Below are 21,030 nucleotides of genomic sequence, written 5' to 3'. Positions count from 1 at the left end.
TTAGTTCACACTTTTAACTCTTTTCGGCAACAGTTAATTTGATGAAGAGTTCGTAACAATTGAGCGCTGGGCGACAGACAGCTAGAGAATCTTTGACTCAGTGTTTCCAGCACACTGTTCACCTCCCACTATCTCAGGTCTTACTAAATCCAACTTCAAAATGGTTAAAGTTCGTACCCTATGTTCACGCTGTATAAAACCCCAAAAAATCAATACAATTGTAAAAGTAAACTACTGTGAATAAATTAAATGCGATGTTAATAAAACATCCTTAGTCATTTTTAAAAACAAAAAACCTTACATAATCCCTAGTTTCATTTAAAAAATGTGATTAATCATTTATTAATTAGCCATTAAACAGACGAATGAATACTCAGCAAAAAACAAGAAAAAATGATTGAGAATGTTATTGATGAGAAAGGATCATTGAGAATAAAGAACCGAAAATAACTGTTGAGTCCGGGTATGTCTATGGACTTGTGACACTTCTGTTTTCCATACATTCAATCCCCACCACTAACAAGTCTTCTCTTCATGCTTTACATGAAACTAATAAAAATTACATGAAAGACTTTCCGCAGGTCTTTCCTCCCGGCAGCTGTCAGGGTGTATAACGCTGCACTAGGCTAGGACTGTTAGCCCTTCATTTGCTCGTCTATGGACAGCATGTTTGCTCCATTGTACTTTTTTGACAAACAGTCTGTATAAACCTATGCACATATTTTATTGTTTTTACAATGACTATGATCATCACATTTTGCACACACCTATGTATTTATTTATTTTGTTGTCTTTTGTTTTATAACTATTCTGATGTCTGTTTTTGCTTGTCTTGGGCTGGACTGCTGTAACACATCAATTTCCCTAGGGGATTAATAAAGTATTATCTATCTATCCAATAACTGTCAACCAACGCTTAGTTTAAGAATGAGGTTTAGTACGCCTATATAACGGGAATTATTACATGTGGTAGTATATCCCTTAGGTTGGGAGTGGGCCCAGTTTGCCTTGTTTACATGCATTCTTACAGGAAATGAGCTTTTCAATTCACAGGTTTTGTGTTACGCTGCACATTTCAGGAACACACCTGCGGTGTAAATAGAGAACTATGTATAACGAGAATCGCCCACTCCCGCAATCTGCAACTCTGCTCTTTCCGGCTAACGGCGGGAGAAACCCCGCTCTCCAGCTGTGGGCAGGAGGCTCTTACCCATATCAGGAGCTGGGCCAGGACCACGTTGCCCTTGCGGCAGGCCAGGTGCAGAGCCGTGCGCCCGTCGCCCTCCCCGCAGGTCTCGTTGACCTCGTCCCGGGTGCCGTGGGCCAGCAGCAGCACCACGGCGCGCAGGTCCTCCTCGGCCGACGCCCTCAGCAGCTGCTGCCCCAGCGGCAGGTCGGCACACGCCAGCGGTGCCAGGAAGAGTTTTTGCTCGTACTTGGCCCTGATCCAGCGCTCCCGCTCCTCCCTGCCAACGACACGGCGGCACAAGCCATCAGCGTGCTGTGCCGAAGCCGAGCAAGAGCGCCCACGCTCCAGCACAGCAGCACGACAGAACAGAGGGGCTGGCGATGCTCGGCTCTTCTACTCTGACACGTTAGGAATACACAGCACAAGCCGCAAGCTGCCCCTCCTTGTAAGGATATTTGCTGATGACCTCTTTCCCATAATACCCTTAAAATAATACCCCTTCAGCTTGAGCATTCAAGTTCTGATTGCAGATTTATGCCTGGAAAAATGCACATGCATAATCTGTAACTCAACAAAATGGAACATCACTGGAAGGGGGTGAATGCTTTTTCAAAGTAGTTTACAAACCAAAACAGGACAATCAGTGCTCTTCACGCAAATAGAACAGACGTGTTAAAACGAACACTTCAACACCTTATGTTTTAAGGCAGACTGGCGCATTTTTATTAATGAGCGTGCCTGGAAGAGAGAGAGACAAAGAAGCAGTTCCCTTTATTGTGTTTTGGAACTGCAGGTATAGAGTATGTCCACAATGCCCATCTCAAAACAGGGATGTTTACCAATATTGTATGGATCAACAGTGTTGTTTTATTCAGTGTGTGGAGTTTGTACAGCCTGAGAACTGGCCCTTTTTGCAACATTCATCCTGATCTTATGTAGTGATAGTGTTAATCCGCTTCTAATCCCCACAGTGTAAACAGATCCATTCTCTGCCAATCGGGATTAGTTTTGCCTCACTTCCTGCTACAAGTAGAATGACCCTGCATTGACCGGAGGAGTCATTCTGATGTGGGGAAGCATGTGAGATATTAAGCTGTCCCTACAAACATAAGGATCCTTACGATTCCTGAGAACATAAAATAGTCCCTAATCTAATTGCTTAGCTACTTCACATTAAACAGTTCACACTCTGTTACGTATTTGTTTACTGAATGTAGATGCGTTGCGCACAATTAGCACCTTTACATAAAGTGTATAATTTGAGTTAGTAAAAAAGTTAATTCATTTCAAATCTATTCAGCTGGTAAAAGATACAAAACATTTTATTGTGTTAAGAAAAAACATACTAAGGTAAAAGATTGGTAGATCCACTCTTTAAAATAAGCAACACATTTGGCAAAGATTCTTAATATTGCACTTTTTCAAGTCAGACTGCTTCTTTAATGATTTAAAGTTATATCTAGGAGGCTTGAGCAATGGGGAAGTCTTGAATTATGCAAAACTTCACTTCACTACTGTGAAATAAAAACATTCACATCACATGGTTCCACGTTTGCCCCTTTCTTATTAAAGGCTCTGGTAGAAACACAGTTGTGTTCAAGGTAATTAAACTCAGCTGAGCCAGAAAATAAAATATGGTCTCAAAAGGGTTAACTCTTCGGGAAGGGAAGCGCTTTGGCTGAGGTAATTATAAATTAGCTGTGTATAGTATTTAATGCCATTGCATGGTGGAGATATCAGTTTATCACAGAGGCAGACACATAAAAATAGCCGATCGATGGCCGGGGAATCAATAACACGGTGACATCCTTCTTAATCAAAGCAGGGCCGAATGTGACTGTCTCAAACATGCTGCAACACAGAAAGATTTTCTGTCCCTGGGAAGAGATCGGAGAAGGGTTAGGTGGTTGGGCAGGGTTATATCAAACACTTTTAACATGCGCAGCTCCACACTTTAACACAATGCTCATATGTGTTTAAGTATTTTTCTTCTTCCATGCTCTGTTCAAATCTGAAACAACCCAAAATTGCAATGTTCTAAAATGAAGACCTTAGCCATTTAAACGTTTTTAAAAAGGCTCGATACTCATTACAATGAGTATTAAGAGAGGAATTAGGACTATGATCAATGCTAAGGACATAATTAATAGAATTTAAAAGATTAACATTTGCCCTTTTAAACTACTTTATCATAGCAGTTTGAAGAAGTACTGAAGTCACACCTGAAGAAGGCTCCACGGCCGAAACGTTGTGTTCTCTTTCTTCTTTTTTTCAGCATGGAATAGACCTATTACTTGTTACTTTATCATATTTGTGGTAGAGTACACTGTCTAGAAATAATATGCAAGAAAATACTTCAGAATATGGAGCTTTAAGGTGATTTTGATAATTTTAATATGCACAATAGTTCCACTGCAACTTGTGAGTGAGCTACAATCCACTACAAAAGAGGAATTCTACATGAGAATGCCTGCAGTACTTTTATCACAGAGCCATGTAGACAGTGCCCACTGTGCTCAGATTCTGACAGCCAAGAGAATATATGCTTATTTGACCTAAACAAGCAATTAGTTTACATCGAAACGATTAATTAGCTGTAACTGTCATCACTTGCTTGTGCTCTCCAACACTGTCCAGTAGTACTGTCACCTAAACAGTCAAGAAAGCTTCACAGATGCCTTAGGGCTTATTTCACACACCCATACATTACATGCTGCCAGTGGAGAGCTGCTTTTCACTGTAACAAATACTCCTCCTGCCGCAAACTTAATTGCTGTCTTCAATTTGGCCAGATTTCAAATCTGTTCCCATTCACAAATCTCATTAGTTTTCTCCGGGGGAAGGCACTCCCAGCTGTCTTTGACATGAAATAGAGCAAACGTCTTGACATCTATCAGTCCAACAGTTCCTCCTTACAGGATGAAAGCACAGCCTACAGAATTTACACACAACTAATATTGTAATATTTGGAGTTAAAGGCTTATTACCATCCTCTGATCATTTTTTACCACAGTCCTGGATGCAGAGATGCTAGCTGAACAGTAGCGAGGTCAGATCGCAGCGAAAGAACACCTCAGGAGAAACAGCTGCATTAGCAAAATGGTTTTTAAAGGGCTATATGCAGCGTTTAACTGAAGTGGAACAATAGGTTTATTTCATGCTGAAAAAAAGAAGAAAGAAAACACAACGTTTCGGCCGTGGAGCCTTCTTCAGGTGTCACGGCCTGATTTTCTCTTTTCTTTTTTTCAGCATGGAATAAACCTATTACTTGTTCCTTTGCAGCCTACGCATGCTGACGCAGCTCCCCACCTGAACTGTTTAACTGTAGTGCCTACTTCTTCAACGTCAATAAAAAGAAAGCAAGCCACACACGATAAATCACTCAAAGAGGTAAAGTAAAAAGTTCAGCAAAGCACTGTAGTATGGTGAAAATACCCAGGAAGCAGGTGTTTAAGAAACATTACCCAAATTAAGTTCAGATCCTCTCACAATGGACCTGTGGTGGTTATTGGTCTTCTCTCGCCTTATTCATTACTGGCCCCAGAGGAGGGGAGGGACCAGCCTGCTCTGGGAAACTACTGGTGCAGTGCAGGGCAATAAGAATACCCGCTGGCCTCCAATCTTGCAGAAATTCCCCCTGGACAGAGTGGGGGTACTGGGGCTGCTGGTAATACCCGGCTAGCAGCAAGGAATTTGCGAGGCTCTCTTCCTGCCTCCCGGAGAAAGTGGGGAGGCCGGGCCAAGGAGGCATGGACGAGGGGATGGGAACAATGTAGCAGAGAGGCGCGAGGGGGTGGGGGGCCGGCTGGCGAGAGGGGCTGCAGCTCGGCAGGGGCAGCCCTTTCTCTGTGGCAGAGGAAATGCTCAGCAGTTCACTGCCCACTGGCACGCATGCCTTCCCTCCCAGGCCCGGTTGCTAGGGGGGGTAAACGCAGGCAGCGTTTCGCAAACAACAGGCAGGCAGGCCAGACAACAGAATCATACATGTCCACAGACAGCACGTACAAAAGAAAAGGGAAGGGAGGGGGGGAGCACACCGATTTTGGGGGTTAATTACTGCTGCACGTTACAAATATACAGATCTATACTGTAAGGTGCTTTAGGAGAGGGGAAAGAACACTGATTTTTCCACCAAATGCTGGGACCAACCCATAAATAATCCCCAGAGATGTGTGGTCAATAACGTTGAGCGTGCTCTGCACGCCAGAGAGTGTTTTATGATCCTGCGGGATTGGAGGAGCGAGAAGGGAGAAAAATAAATAAAATCCAGCTATTGAGCTTATTATGATGATTATTGTGAAAAAGGCGCTCGAATCTGCCATGTCACACGCTAATGTTTTTTTGTATGTGTTCTTATTCCTTAATCGATGTAATCGTTTGGGATCACGAGCAAAGCCTCACGGCTGAAAGCTTCCTTCACATCCCTACAAATGTCAAACAAGAAAATCCCTCCTGTCACATGTCCGCACAAAAAAAACCCAACAACAAATGATTGAACTGGCAAGTGAAAAAGATTACTTAAATCAACACCGAGGTGTTCCTGAAGGGCAGACCAGAAACTGCTGCACTTGTGTCAGATCCTACAGCGAAAATATAAGGTAGGAACTGATTCAATCAGTACATGTTTCCTTTAGCTTTATTAGTTTTACACTGAGTGCTTGGAGACCAGGCAGCACCACAGCCAGAATTCTTGCTGGACTAACTGGCTGGATAAAAACAAGAAACTAGTGTTCTTCCCTTAAAGAACAGTAAGTGCCTGAATCACCGCAGGGTGTATTTTAAAGAACCCAATAAATATTAAAGCTGAAGACAACCAGCTGAGCTACAAATGAGATCTAAGTTCGTTTTTGAATAAATTTGAGCTTGGCAACACATACACAGCCAGGATATGCTATACACACTGAGAACTTAAATGACTTAAAAGAACCTAATGACTTTACTGCAGAAAAGTCAAGATGTTTGCATATATTTTGTATATGAACATACACTTCACTGTGGTCAGTAATGATTTAGATTCTTGCAATCAAAGAAAAGCAGAGATTTAAACATGGGCTAGGAGATGTAGTTTTTCCTTGCGTGAGCTTTTGCTTGCTATAGATTTTCTATAGCTTTTTGTCCTTTCCCTCGCTGAAGCTACATTTTCCTTACCAAAGCACAGCTCTAGACCAAAGAGGGGCAGCTCTGCATACTGCACCAATAGTAACCAAGTTCTAATGCTATTTCTACGGAAACAAAAAAAACAGTTGACGGAAGAGTTGTGTCGACAAGTGTTTTAGTCACCTCTCGCACATGCAGCTAATGGAAAACTAATGGATCTCCAGTGCCTCTCTGCCCCCAAAACACATACGTTCAGATGTTTGATTATTTTAATGTGCATGTTTTTCAAAGTCTAGAAGATGCCGTCTTTTTAAAAAAAAAACCAAAGTGTGCTTCCCTTGCGCACACTGACCAGCAGCACTGCTCTTTAACACAATGGAAGTGGACAACATGGCAGAAGCAGTGATTCAGCTGCAGGGAATGCTGTTGAGTTTACCACTCTGTGCAAAGGAGATGATGAACTTTCCTGGAGCCCCTGGTGCAGCTTTTATCAGTGGCTGTCAGTCCTTGAGCCCTGAAAATTGCTATACAGGGCTTATAATTTACTATGTGCGGACTGCAGACAGCTACTTCCACCTAAGGTATACACATGCTTTTGGCATTGCAATAGTGTTTAATTAATAAAATGATCAAGATGATGCAACCTTACACCACAGAGGAGAAAAGCATGCAAAGAAGTGCAAAACACAGACCCAAGTGCAAAAAAAGCCAATTTCATCTAAAATCACAGAGAACGTAACTGTCTCTCTTGGTCTTTGCTCTGTACAGCCAGTCACTGTGCAGGTTTGCTCACAAAAATCAGATCAGTGTGTAAGTGCTCCAACGGAAAACATCCTCTCTTCCATTTCTTCTAAGGGCAGAGTTTACACTAGGTTTCACAATATGAATTAGATACAAATGAAAATATCAAGTCTAAAATATTTGTATTTGTACAGTGAATCATAAAAATTCACTGTGACTGGCAAGTTTCCAGACAACAATACTTTCAAGAGACGCCTATGGAAATTGGAACAGAACAGAGCAAACAACATCCAACAACAGTGGATATAGCTACTAAGAGCCTTAGTGAAAAATCCCGATTGGAGGCCTCTTCAATCATTCACGATGATTACCTTGAGATTAAGATGAATAATGAAGATGATAATTAAACGGAGAAAAAAAAAAACAGTGTCCGCCTAGGCATGTTTTCAGGCACATTTGGGATTCATTTAAAACTCCGTAATCTGTTAGCAATAAGAAGTAACATGCAACCATTATCTTCTAATTTGTGTCTTGGAGTGCATATCTTAGAAAAGTACAGCGCGGTAATTGGAATAATTACCCACACACCACAACACTTCTTCAAGAGCCTGCGCCTGTGAGGGCTCAGAATAACTGGGCCGCAGGCTTGCTCACTGGCACTGCAGACTGGGGTACCTGCCTACGCCTGTGCACAAACTACCATTCACACTGTGTTTGTCTCACTTATCACTTTGGATTAAGCCTGCGCGCCGAGCGCTGAAATTATGATGATAATTAAAGCACCAGACCCCCCCAAAGATCGGCATTGATAGTCTACGGCACACACCTCCTGCAGCAAATATTCAACAAAACAAAAGACAAAAAAGCAGGTTACTGGACAAATCTGTAATTAAAGATCAATCTAATAAAACTGCTGGTCATTACTGCAGGCTGGTATTAAAATATAAAAACATAACGAGCTTGCAATACAAAAGGTTTTTCTGTGGTGACTTTTTTTAAATCGGTATTTCGGCATCGCTTGACTGTCTCCCAAACTTACGAGATGGAAATACTTTGTTCCCAGGTATCTGACATGAATTTTGTAAATGGATCTGTACATTGCATTAACTAACACTATCCTGCTACAATGACTTACATTATGAGATCCACTGAATTTGTACTTTACTGCGAGTAAGAAAATCTCCCGTGAATATTTCCTCCCCAAAAAGAAAACAAAACAAAAAACAAGTGTGGTAGGCCGACAGCTTTATTATACTCTACAGCTTGCACGTTAATCTGGCCATTATTACAAGCTGCAGATGGAAAAGGCCATCAGAAGGGATGATGTCAGTAAGTACTCTAAGGGACCAGGGCTCCACCATTCTTTCCGATCACTATTGGAAACTGCACAGCGGAATGCAGCCGCATGCGTCGCCATGGTAATAAGAAGCAAGTGTCAATCACATCTCCATCAGCTCCTCACTTCCTGAAACAATTTATTGGATTTCCTCGCGCCCCCTCCCGCCTTCCCCCTGTGTCTTGTTGTTGGGGGGAGGTATGGAGGCCAGCGTTTGTGTCTCTCTCTGTTATCCCTGGCCGAGTTCTTTGTGGGCAGTGTTTACTCACGGTATCAGCTTCCTGCCATCACCCTCCTCCCCGGGCCTGAAGCCTGCCTTCTGTTTACCAGACTTTTTCACCAGGCCACCCTGCTCACAGGCCCGCGACTGGACACCCTGCCAGCTGCTTCCATCTCGCAGTGCAGGCAGGGGATGGGGTTTTGTGGGTGAGGGCAGGGGGTACATATGGGTTCATAGGAATCCCACAGGAAGCAGAAAAGGAAGGGAGGGGGGATTCCCAACTACTGCTCAAAAAAAAAAAAGAAAAATCAATGATTTTCACAACTGTGAAATGAACGATTCCGCTCGGACAGTGACTGCAGAGCTCCTCAGGTGTGAAATAGGCAGGCCTTCCCCACAGCCACACTGCAGCACCCATCATCCAGCTCTCCAGGACTCATCCTGTACAGCTCAAATCAGGGACTGCGCGGACTGGTACGGCCACAAAAGGGAGTGACAGTAAAACACAAAGGGGGAAATTGACCGAACACTGCTTAAGTTAAAGTGAAATCAATTACAATTAATGGTTAACGCAGTCAGCCAGTCAGTTTGAAGAAAACCCCATTCAGCTGACATCGGTAGCCTTTAATCTGTGTTTCTATCTTTCCCTCTTCTCCCTGCGTTTGCTTTTTGAAGTGCTCAGGAGAGCTTTGTGTGTTCTCTTGCTTTCCTGTAAGTCTTTAAACACCACCTTGGCTGCGAGGGAGGCCTTTGTTCAAAACAGTTCTTTTGTCCAATTTTCTTTTATTTAGTTTTATCTTCCACAACAAAGAACGGCACTGAAACTGACATGTGCACAAAAGGTGTTACAAATATACCTAGATTTTTTTCACATATTGTTCCCACAATCTAAACGAAAAAGCAATACTTTTTAAAATATAGAACTAGTAAGAATAGGGTTTTATGGTATTAACTGTGATCATGGTATTGACAGATAGCATTTTATCTGAAACACTCTAAAAAGACATGTATTGTAGAAACCAGCCACTACTGGACAAACACCACTGTGGTCTACAACATGTAGTCATCTAGCCCTGCACAATCTATAATCACATGTACCTACTATATCTTTGTAAGATATACATCTTTGTAAGTATAAGTGAAAACATTGACAAATCAAGCCACTTTATACACGAAGAAGGCTCCACAGCCGAAATGTTGTGTTTCCTTTCTTTTCAGCATGGAATTAACCCTACCTGTTCCTTTGCACTTCATACATACCTTCCAACGTTTTAACACCCTGCATTCAGCGGTAGGTGCATAAACACTGAAATTAGTCTATCTTGGGATTTAAAAGAAATAAACAACTTTGTAATCTGTTCTATTCCTTAGATACCTTCCACATCATTCCACCTTTCTTGATTTAATTACATTGCTAATTTAGCTCATTAGAAATACCTATGACTTGCAGGTAATGAGGTCTGACAGGCTAAATCTGTCAAGCAGATAGCTCAACGTCACACGACTGCAGTGAAGAAGGCATCCAGGCATGATCTGCGATGTGTGTCTAAAGAGGAACTTTGACTGCGATAGAGGCTGCATTCAGGAAGAATAAGCGCAATTTTCCAGCTGACTGGATCTCCACAACACAAATGCTACAGTTTTCCAGTTTTTTAAGTTCTTTGCCCTGGAAATAAGGTTAAAATCTAAGTAACTGAATTTTGGTTTTAGTACTGGAGTGCTGCACTGCTGTTCGTAACCTAGTCTGGCCACTCAGCTTGGCAGCCACTGCCTAAGCCTTCATGTTTTCCTGCTTACCAAGAAATCTGACTTTGATTCATAAAGGTAAAAGCATTCTGGGAATGAGGCACGTGAAAATTAAGTCATATATTCAGAAAAACAGGATCCAAACACTGAAGCTAAGTGACAGGCAAGTATAGAATATCAACAGCTCCGTTTTGGCTGTACGTCTCAGCTCTGTCCCAGAACAGCAGAGGGGCCTGCTCTCTCCCTTCCCAGTGGAGATGGCTTTTTTCTTTTCCCACAAAAGTCTGAAATCAATTACACTTTCCAAGTTAGTCGTTAGTTGCCCTTGGACGGACACAGATAATTAAGCTCAGCATTTTATTATCTGCAGATTCATTTCAACTCCAGCTCAGGCCTGAGCCGCGCTGAAAATTGTCCTGCTGAAGTAAATGGGCGAAGCGGATTTGAAGTCTCATCAGCTGGATCGGAACGCTCCAGTAACGGCATGCAAATAGGGGGCAAGGGCCGAGTGATGGGAGAGAGTGCCGGAAAAAGAGGGAGAGGGAGAGGTAAGGAGCAAGACTGAGAAATCCAAGCCCTGCTGGCGATGTTTGAAGAAGTGTGTGGTGGACGAGTCAATGATTAAGAGCCTCAGCTGCTCTTCACTGCTCGAGACTGGTTACCCATCATCGTATAGAGCAGCTGTCTTGAAGGGAGGAAGCTGGGAGAATGGGTCCTACTGCGGTGTGAGTGGTGCAGAGAAGAACGACCTGTATGGGGAACAAGTGTCTGAGTTCCGGTCAAGATCAGCCAAGCAAGGGTGACCCAACCAGCTCATGGGAGCTTCAGGGCAAAACATTACAGTTTTGCTCCATAAGAAAGCTACTCGCACCCAGCCTTTGAACAATCCCGGTGGTGATTTTACAAGCACAAAACACTACCCCCACTGCAAAAACCTGTGCTTCACAGAAACCTGCGATGAGCAAGATCAACGTTCAACCAGATCCTTTAACCTTTCAGTGAAAATCCTGTCGAAAACTGAAACACACCGTATTAAAACCCTGTAGAAATCTGATCAACTCTGTAATCTTAATTTTTTATCAGACATTACTAGTTCAGAAAATAAAATGGAATAATCTAAATTTGTAATAAAGAAGGAGAAAAAGTCAATAGACCACAGGCATCTTAAGCTCTGAACCTCACATGCCTTGCTCTGGTCCAACAACAATGTTTTAGGAAAAGCTGATTGAGCAATTGGCAGCGTTTGAAAGCAGTTGGTTGTCAATACTGTTTAAAGAGAAGAAGCAAAATATGCAGTGGAATAAATGAGCTCTGTTTCACATTACAGACAGGACTTCTCTTCAGAAAAGTGACAGTCAACAAGGCAGCTGAGCATAGTTCCTGCAAAACACGGTGCTAAATATCTATAAGTGCTGGTTAGATACAGTTGCATGTCTTCAGATCACCACATCTGAGCTGTCTAGTGGACCGGGCTGTCTGTCAGGAGGATGTGATCCAGTGGCAGGCATAGTGCCCAGGCATTGTGAGCATGCTGCCTTTAATTTTCTTCCTTACTTTTCATGTTTTGAGGTTACAGCCCCCTTTTTTTTGTCTGATCCAATTTCCACTGGGACTTTGAGAGCATGCCTACTGAACCCGACACTCTGTATCTTAAAATCAGTGCTTCCCAGAGGGGTGTTGACATCTACGAGGTAAGAAAGCTTTCCGTTCTATCAGTGTTAATTATGTAAAATTCTCAGAGGAAGTAAAGGAGAAGCACTTGAGGCAGTTTCTTAGGAAATATATTCTGGCTCCATCATCCTGGTTTAAGACGGCAGGGAGTTTACCTCCGATGTTACTTTTGACTGATGTTGGCTTTCTGAAACAATCTTTTCATTTTGGATTCCTCAGTCTGAAACGTAGGAATTTTGAAGCGTCTACCACTTTGTTTTAAATCAATTTCAAGCCACTGTAAACCTCCACTCATACATGAAGGCACCAACAGAAAAAGCAAGCCTTTTTCTGAACTGGGACCACATGCAGACAGGTTTTAAAAACTGAAAAACTTATTCAATAATACTATTCTGTACATTTAATATGATAAACCTCCCACAATTTACAACATACATTTCCAATACTTTTCCCCGGTATCCAGTAGTTAGTAACTTGCTCTAACATCTACTACTCTTCCTCTGGATTTTCTCCATTATTTACGGCACATTACATCACTATATTTGTTTTTACAACACTTACACAGAGGTAACCTGTTCTAAAGAGGACGCTTAAGGAGCTACATCTGGTAGCCATTCAAAGATTTACTCATTACTGACAGCGAATAACACCCTGACACCCTGGTCTGTACTCTTCGATAATTCCTGCTACTGAAGAAAAGGTGTTTCTTCAGACTGTCCCTAATAAGGGACTATTGGTGGAGAAATGCTCACAGGAACAGGTTCTCATAACATTTTAAGTCATGAAAAAGGAAAAACAAACAGACCAACGCAAACAGCTTATATTTTAAATTGTGTCCACAGACACGATCAACCCCACGAACAGTTATTTAACTTTCAGGTACTGAAAGTTCTGCCAGTAGAGAGTCTGTGAGCTCTTCCGGCCCGGAAGGATTGTGTCATATCAAAGGACAATGAACTGCAGAGCTGAGGTGGACAATGGCCAGAGTTCATCTCTTAGAGTGAACTGTGTGCCTCTGAAACAAACCTGAGTATTGGGCACATTCAATGTGCACACTCTGAAAAGTTTTCTTTGAGACTATACTTTTAACTATACCTTTTGAGTTTCACTGCCCATGAATCCAAGAACTTTTTTTTTTAGCTCAAGACATTATTCTATTAATGTATCACACACATCATCCTTGCGAAAGTATGAAAGTGATACCTGTACGTATCTAATAAAACCATTGCATGGTCCTAATAATATTCAGAATATTCAACATGAGCACACTCAACGCAGGTGCAGAGAGACCTGTCCTATTGCCTGTAAATATTGCTGAACAAAAATTAAAACGTTCTGAATTATGTTCCTATGAAAAGAAGCATTTCTACAATAAATGAGAACTTCTTATTTTTTATACAAAAATGAAAAAAGGGTTAAAATGTTTAAGAAATTCTTAACTATAACAACTGGGCCCATTCTGAAGCCTGAAGAATCATTGTCTTATTATAATATCTCAGGCTATGAAACCCTATTTGTAAATCTGAGTAACAAAGAGATAAAAAGAGTATACCTCAGTGACAATCTGACTACATTCCTCCACTGCAATGACAATATATTTCCTGAAACTACAAAGGCGATTTCAAATTTTGATGTGAAAATTTTCCTATATGGTGGATATGCAGTCATTTGAGCAGTGTTTTAATTGCATTGTATGCATGTTTATGAATGAACCAATTCAGTCTTAACACATTAAAAACACAGAACTGATTGCTGATTTTTGAAGTACACCAATTACAGCAGTCTGACCACATACATTATTTTTAAGTGCTGCTGTTAATTTGTTTTTGCAAATTCTGACCAATAAGATGAAAAGAGCAAAAACACAGAAGCATTTTTATTATTATTATTAAACTGGAAATAACATCAGCTGGAAAATAGATAATATGATTGCCTGAACATTAATAAGCCCCTTAGTTTTCCTTTTAGTACACATTAGCATACCTTTTCATAAATAAAGAGGAAAAACTGCTCTGTTATTGTCTTTCTTTAGCCAGTTTAATGTCAATAGTAAATTGGAAGGCTCGTTAGCCTAGTTGGGACATGATTACGGGCAAGACTACGCAGTCATGTAAAAAAATAATATCTATTAGGCTAATTTAATCAAGGAATCCTTTTACAGATGAATTAGAATGTAGAATCCAATTATTTTAAACATTTGCGCTGCCCTGCCTGTCAGTGCTCTGTGTTTCAGCTATTTAAAATGCGGTGGATGGGTTCCTTCATATCAATGACTGGGAAGATAATAGAGCTGGAGTGACAAGTACAATCAGCTAGTTACATTGATCAAATGGACCTCACCCGAGCCCTCATAATCTACATCTCCACTCTGTGACAGATCACTCCCACAGACTGGCTGAGACAGTGATTAGCTGGCTTTTACCATGCATGACAGTTGTAGGCTGCTGACTGACTGACACACTGACGGACTGACTGGATGAACAGCTAACTAGCTTTTTCAACATCCTAAGGTGGTACATGTCAGGTACAGTGCGGGACGATCACAGGGTCTCTTGCTTATGCAATCACTTTATTGTTTAAGAACGCTTAAGTTCTGTGTGTCCCCTTGACAAGTGCCAGAGGAACTCTTCTTCAGACCAAAGCTGCAAACAGCAAAAGGCAAAAAATGCCAAATGCAAACAAATGGATGAACCTGTTCATCCATACAGAAAAAACAGGAGCAAGGTCAGTATGACAATATATCGCGCAGCGACCAATATTGTTAAGGAGGGACAAACGCACACAACGGCAACAATAACTGGATTCTTTCATTAAGCCTGCACAATAATGGGGCCAGAGGATCTGGAGACTGATTTGCCTTCCCGCAGCAAGTTCTGTGCTCGGAAGGTTTATCTGATGTCAGATGAGGGCAGAGGTCAAGGGGTAAAGATTCTGTGATGCCATGTCACAGACTCCTGTAGCAGGGGCCCAGAATCCCCAGGGAGGCCCCTAATCAGCTGCCTGGCGGGAGACATCAACAGAGAGCCCATGGCACACACTGTGGGCCTGTCACTGGGCTACTGAGATAAACACTGGGGCAACCACAGATCAAAAGCCACTGGCCTTTTGTCAGCAGATGAGCAGTGGGAAGAAAAAAAAACACAGCTATATATACGCACACAGACAGCCACACAGCAAAGCAACATGTGCCTAATTAATGACCCAGCGGTTGCAGCTGTGATCACCAAGCCGGGGGTGATTAATTAAATTAGCCAGGAGAGGAAATTAGAGAGTAAAAAGCCAAAGTTTGATTGCTCCATAATTAAGTCTGGTGCAAATAATATTTGCACTTCTTACTTACATCACAGTGGAAAAGGGTGCAATTAAGATATGGGACGGGTCAGAGCAACACTACACAAGGTTAATGCCAAAGTGGTGTACTGGTTGCTAACTCCTCTTGCACACTTGGTATTGGCCATCTTCCCTTCCTTACTGAGGTAAAAACAAACATTCTGGCCAAAGAGGTTTAGAAAATGCACTCAAGCAAAGATTGCTCTGAATGACAAAAAAGACTGAACAGCAACGTAAAACGTAAAAAGGAAAGTCTTCTGCACAGGCCGAAACAGAACTGAGCAAACAATTCGTTCGCTTGGTAACGAATAATAAACCTAAATCATGTTAACACTTGCATTCATCTCCATTAAAACCGAAATAAAATTATACAGCTCAGCACAGTTTAGCCTGGTAACACAGTTTGTTAATTACACCAGGAAGCTATTTCATCTGCGAACTTCCCCACCTCTGTCCAGTTCTCTTCCCAGCCCAATTGGCCCCAGGAGTCCTATATCTTCCCTATTGCAGGGAGCAACACCTGTACCCATGCACAGATTAGAAGCTTGTCTAATTTTTAATCTGTTCCCACTGCCCTTATTTAAAGAAAGAAGAAGGATCTCTTGCCATAAAGATAGCCTTTTCAGTCTGAATATACCCTTAAATTATTACTGCCTGAACATCACTCATTACCCTCACATTCTGCTAAATATGCCTGCATTTGCGCTTCATGACTGTTCCACTGGGGATTCAATATTTCAGCTGTCTAATTAAGGTGAGGCCTCCAAGTATTAAGGCAGGGTTTCTAAAGCTATAGATTTTTCCTCTGCCTCACCAAGTCCACAGCTAACCTTTTCATCTTTTCCATTTTTGTTCTCCATTCACAATCATTTTTAAACCTATGTTGATTTCCAGGAAATTGCATAAAAACAATGTAACAGCTAGGAAACGATCAAGTAAAGAAAAAAAAAAACTGAGAATATTTACCTCGTGGATGTATGCACATTCAATGGAAGTTTTGATTGATTACAAATAGTTATGATGGAAATGCGATGTACTGTGAAGCAAAAAGTCTATACAATCATACCCTGCATAAACTACAAATTAGGAGTTTACTCAGTACTTACAAGCGCAGTTTGGTTAACATTTCAACACTAGCAGTAAACACAAACTGAATGCAACGCCAGCAAAAGGTATGCTGGTGGATTAAGCAATGGCATAAATGTAAAAAAAACAGAAGTGGGAGAAAAAACGATTGCAGCTGGAAGTTGGCACAGAGTGCCAATCTAACACACTCGCAACTGCATTCCCTTTCTCTCCGTGCAGGGCCTGGCAGGGTTATCCTAGACAGTCACACTCTTAGACAAGATGTGAAATCTGAATTGGAAAACACTGACAAACTGCGGCTCTGGTGAGGACTGGGGCATGCCCGCCAACGAGACTGCCGTGGCCACAATAACGCAATTAGTGCCACTGTCAGTCCTGTGCACTCATGCCAGTTAATTTGGCCTGTCAAAGAGAAGGGAGGGGGGAAGAGGGCATTGGTTCTTGGTGTCAATAGCACACTCGCCATAATTAATGTAATGGGGAAGGAGCACATCTGAGGTGCCAACAGTTCTTCAGTTGCCAGGATCTGGAGGGTCCTAATGGGCCTAGCTCTCTGAACAGCGCAGAAACCTTTGCCTTCGTGGTGGCCTATCGCCATGTAAATTCAGAGGAACCTCAGGGCCTGGGAGGCTGGACAGACACACAGATGGAACTATTTATTTATCTGTTGACAGTCCACCCAGCTGTTATTCATAAGAGTCTTTTGTCTCCACCTACCTGGCATAATATTATCAACTGATCAATGGTTAAGTGATTTGAAAAAAAAAAACTGATGTCTGATCAGATTTGTCTCAGTGCCAGCCTCTTTTAAGCAAAGATGGTTAACAGTGGCTGTCTCACAGTGTCTCCAAATCAGCAGCTGACACACCGAACATCAGCTCTGAGGAGCTCAGTCATTCACTCGGCCAGCTGATCCTTTGACCCTGATTGTGTGACTCTTCATTTCTATTTTCCTGATAAGCGTAGCATTACCATTTCAGCGCAGTGCGCCCCCCTCCATGCATCAGCTCTTGTCCATTCTTCTAATAAAAGAAACTCTGCGTGGTGTTTTGTAGAGAATGCGAAGCACAGATCCTTTTCCACCATACTGTTCTGCCACTACAGCATGTGAAATCAAAGAGGAAGCAAAAACAGCTGACTGAGCTGAAACCATGAGATTTCAACACTTAAAAAGCGAGAAATAATAATAAAAGGCACAAAAAGTGCACTCCGCATTGTCTTTCAAAAGGAATGAATATATATATATACATACATTTAGGGTGGAAATGTTTGTTGGGAGGTTAGAGCTTCTGCCTCAGAGCTCTTGGGATCTAGAACCGATGGTAAGCTACGTCCATTTATGTGGAATTTCCATGTTCTCCCCATGTTTGGATGTGCTTTGCTAAGCTCGATTGTCCCTTTGAGTATGTCCTGCTCAAGCCTGGCATCCCACCCAGAATGTTGTCCCATTTTCCATCCTATGCTGGGTGGCCAGGACCCTTACCAGCAATAAGAAGCTTTCTGATATCAGGTGGACAGACGTTACATCTTTACTAACAGGAACACCACATGACTAAAGTCAGGAAAACTGTACACACAGATGCACAAGTTCACGTTCTGCTTTCTCTGAAGCACTGTTTGAATGACGCTGCTGAAGAGTCACAAAGACCAGAAATACTAGGGCATCTGAAATGCCTGAGAAGCATTGTCCTGAGAAGCATTAATGAGTAGTTGTATCACCAGCATTTACTACAGTTTAATGCCTCTCGGTACATTATACATATTTGTATATATTTAAATACATCTGTGTAGAGCAACAGAGATGCATATCTTTATCTGTTATATCCTCCCATTAATTATGCTTCTTGTGACAGCTAAAGTGTGATACCCAAAGACATTTCTTAGAGGGTAATTCTCCTCTCCCATAAAACATCTAGAAACATGGACAAAAATGGAGAAGAGGAAAAATTGGGGAATTTAATCCTGACTGTCATACTCCTCTTTTCCTCCCCCCCCCATTCACCCCCCCTCCCAAAAACAGACCTTAATTGAAAGGCAAGAGTAGCCCAGACCTTGACAAGCGGGAGGTCAGCGTAATTGCTGCTGGCCATATTTAACATTAAGATAATCAGGCCATTAATTACCCTTTGGATCATTAAATCAGCCACTTGCAAAATGAAATTTCTGCCTCTATTACTCACTTGAGAGACCACGAGGGTGGGTTTTAATTTATCAGCCAGGAGTACAGGACACAATACCAGGCCATTTTCTGCCTTTTTCCACATTTTTATTTGGTCTGTCTTATCTTTTTTTGGGAAGGGACAGGGGAGGCTGGCATCAGAGGAGAGAGTAAAATCTATGAGCTCAGAAAGTGAAGAAAAGGGGCTGCTCTAGAAAGGAGATTTTAAAAAAAGAGACAAAGGGCTTCAGTTGGAACTAAAGAGAATAGGGGCTCTGGCCTGAAGACTTGCAGATCTTCAGTTTTTTAATTTTGTACAAAAAAGCGAAATAACGGAAAATTAGTGATAGAGAATGTAGCTGGATGTCAGCCACAAGATGAATACGTTTGACACAAGAAATATTTCGTTTGCATTTTTTCCCCCGCAAAGATCAATCCGACGCGTTTTGGACACTGCACTAGCGTTGTCTTTCCATCTCGTACTAGTTTCAAGACACGCAAAAACGACTCCGGGCCTCTCGATCCGGTACAGATCCAGTCCATGTCAGCGCGGGAGGGGGTCAGGCGAGCGTGAGCGTGTGGTCACTCCAGGCCTGCGAGGCCGGGCGACCGAGGGCACAGCAGGGACAGCGCTGTGGCAGCGGTGAGCGCAAGCACCACTTAGCAACCTAATAAGGAAATTATCATTGATGATCAGTGCTAATTTGGACGCTGACAGCGGCTTGTTATGTGTGCGGCTGCTGTGAGAAGCATTTAATTAATTCAATTGCTTGTTAATGAGGAAAATGACATGTGGGGAGCAGATGCCACCCAAACGCAGCTGGGACAGGGTCAGCTTCCTATCCCTCCCCTCCCTTCCCTCAGAAACGGTCTTCAAACAGACACAAGCTTGCGCGGGCGCTCGCTCTAAAATGCAAAACCATACACAAAAACAACTGTCCCCCCCTGCCTTTTCTCCCTTCCTCCCTCCCTCCCTCCCTCTGTTTTTAACAGGAAAAAAAAAAAAGACTCAAATCAATACGGGCAGGTTCATCTTTTTGACAGTTTTTTAAATAAAGAACCATCCCATTCCTCTCGTTGAGAAAGAAACTAAATGGACCCACACAAAAGTGAACATAGCTGCAGTTTACAAAAAAAAAACAAGAATGGAACTATGAATAATAATAATAATAATAATAATAATAATAATAATAATAATAATAATACGGGGACAGATGAAAGGGGCAAAGAACCGACATAATTACACAAGTATAATTAAAAATACGACTGCAGTTACACTATCTTCATGCATTTGTTCTTTATGTCCGTGGCAGAGGTGTAGTGTATCGAATGCTCCTGGCCGAAACGCGGTACAGTTCTGTATACCTGTCACTGACGAGAGCGACGCCTCCAGACAAGCTGAGAGTGCCTTGCAATTGAAGCAACCCTGCTATAAGTGCTATTGATAGTAATTAGTGAAATCAGTGGAAAGTTCTGGCAGGAGGCTCAGGTTAATTGAGATAATATTGACCCCACTCTAATCTGTCCTCTGACACTGAATGAGCTACATGCCTCAAAAAAAAAAAAAAAAGAACAATAAATGTAATACTGAAAAGACGGGGAGTAAAAAATGGAAGCCAAACAGGATCCATACTGAAAGATTTTTTTTGGTGAGAGTAATTAAAAGGTGCTTTTCGTGACTAATGATCCTGATGTAAAATGGGAAGTCGATATTCATGTGAACAGTAGTCAGCTCTAATTTGTTATGATCACTGGCCAGGGCCGGGCTGAGCTGCCCAGGCAGGCGATAATTACAGCCCACTCCTCGCACGTCTCCAGGTGATGGCAGGGAGAGAACGCTTCAGAGCTGCAGGCCGGGCCCGGCTCTGGGGACTTCACAGATGAAACTCCTGCTGTACCACGCTGGCCACAGCTTCACCACCATTCTGTTCTACAAACCCTGCCCTGGCCTTGCTATTTAACAGGGAATAGCTGTGGTCTCCTCTCTCCTTTTCCAGCGGCAACATGCCCTACTCAGCACTACGGCAGTGTAAAATGAACTTGAAAATGAATTTTTCCATCCGCGCATGGAAAATAGCGACAGGAAACGTGGCGTGCCTTTTTTTAATATAAAGGTGTCCGATGAAGATATGACAGTGGGGGGGAACCAGGAGCGAGACGGGAAAGGTCAGCCAGCGCCGCGGCGAAGAGGAGCGGCGTGTTTGGAGCCCAGCGCCTGGGGGGCCGTACCTGGTGGAGTCCGGGGCCGGTTTTATCCGCCCCTGCGCGCTGCCCTCCCACACGCTATTGGCCAGCTCGTTCCCGATGGAGGACATGACCTTAATGAGCTCCAGCGGCCACTCGTCCAGGTCCAGGGAGCGCACGCGGGACAGGTGGGTGCCCAGGTTGCGGTGGATGCCGGAACACTCGATGCAGATCAGGGCGCCCAGGTTCAGGCTGGCCCAGTCCGGGTCTGA

At 42.6% G+C, this 21,030-nt stretch overlaps 1 protein-coding gene across 8 annotated transcripts in view; it reads right to left on the bottom strand.

The window, feature by feature from the left end:
* Positions 1-21,030, bottom strand: part of agap1 (ArfGAP with GTPase domain, ankyrin repeat and PH domain 1) — a 237,197-nt gene that overhangs the window by 1,483 nt on the left and 214,684 nt on the right. For all 8 annotated transcript variants that reach the window (XM_015358506.2, XM_015358507.2, XM_006636304.3 and 5 more), the window contains 2 exons: positions 20,804-21,026; positions 1,211-1,466 (listed from right to left, as the gene is read on the bottom strand). In XM_015358506.2, coding sequence (XP_015213992.1) covers positions 1,211-1,466; positions 20,804-21,026 — 479 coding nt within the window. The remainder of the gene's footprint in view (positions 1-1,210; positions 1,467-20,803; positions 21,027-21,030) is intronic.

The sequence above is a fragment of the Lepisosteus oculatus genome, chromosome 12 (genome assembly GCF_040954835.1).
Source record: "Lepisosteus oculatus isolate fLepOcu1 chromosome 12, fLepOcu1.hap2, whole genome shotgun sequence".
Classification (NCBI taxonomy): domain Eukaryota; kingdom Metazoa; phylum Chordata; class Actinopteri; order Semionotiformes; family Lepisosteidae; genus Lepisosteus; species Lepisosteus oculatus.
The sequence above is the reverse complement of the archived record's forward strand: the minus strand, read 5'-3'. Positions and strand labels throughout refer to the sequence as shown.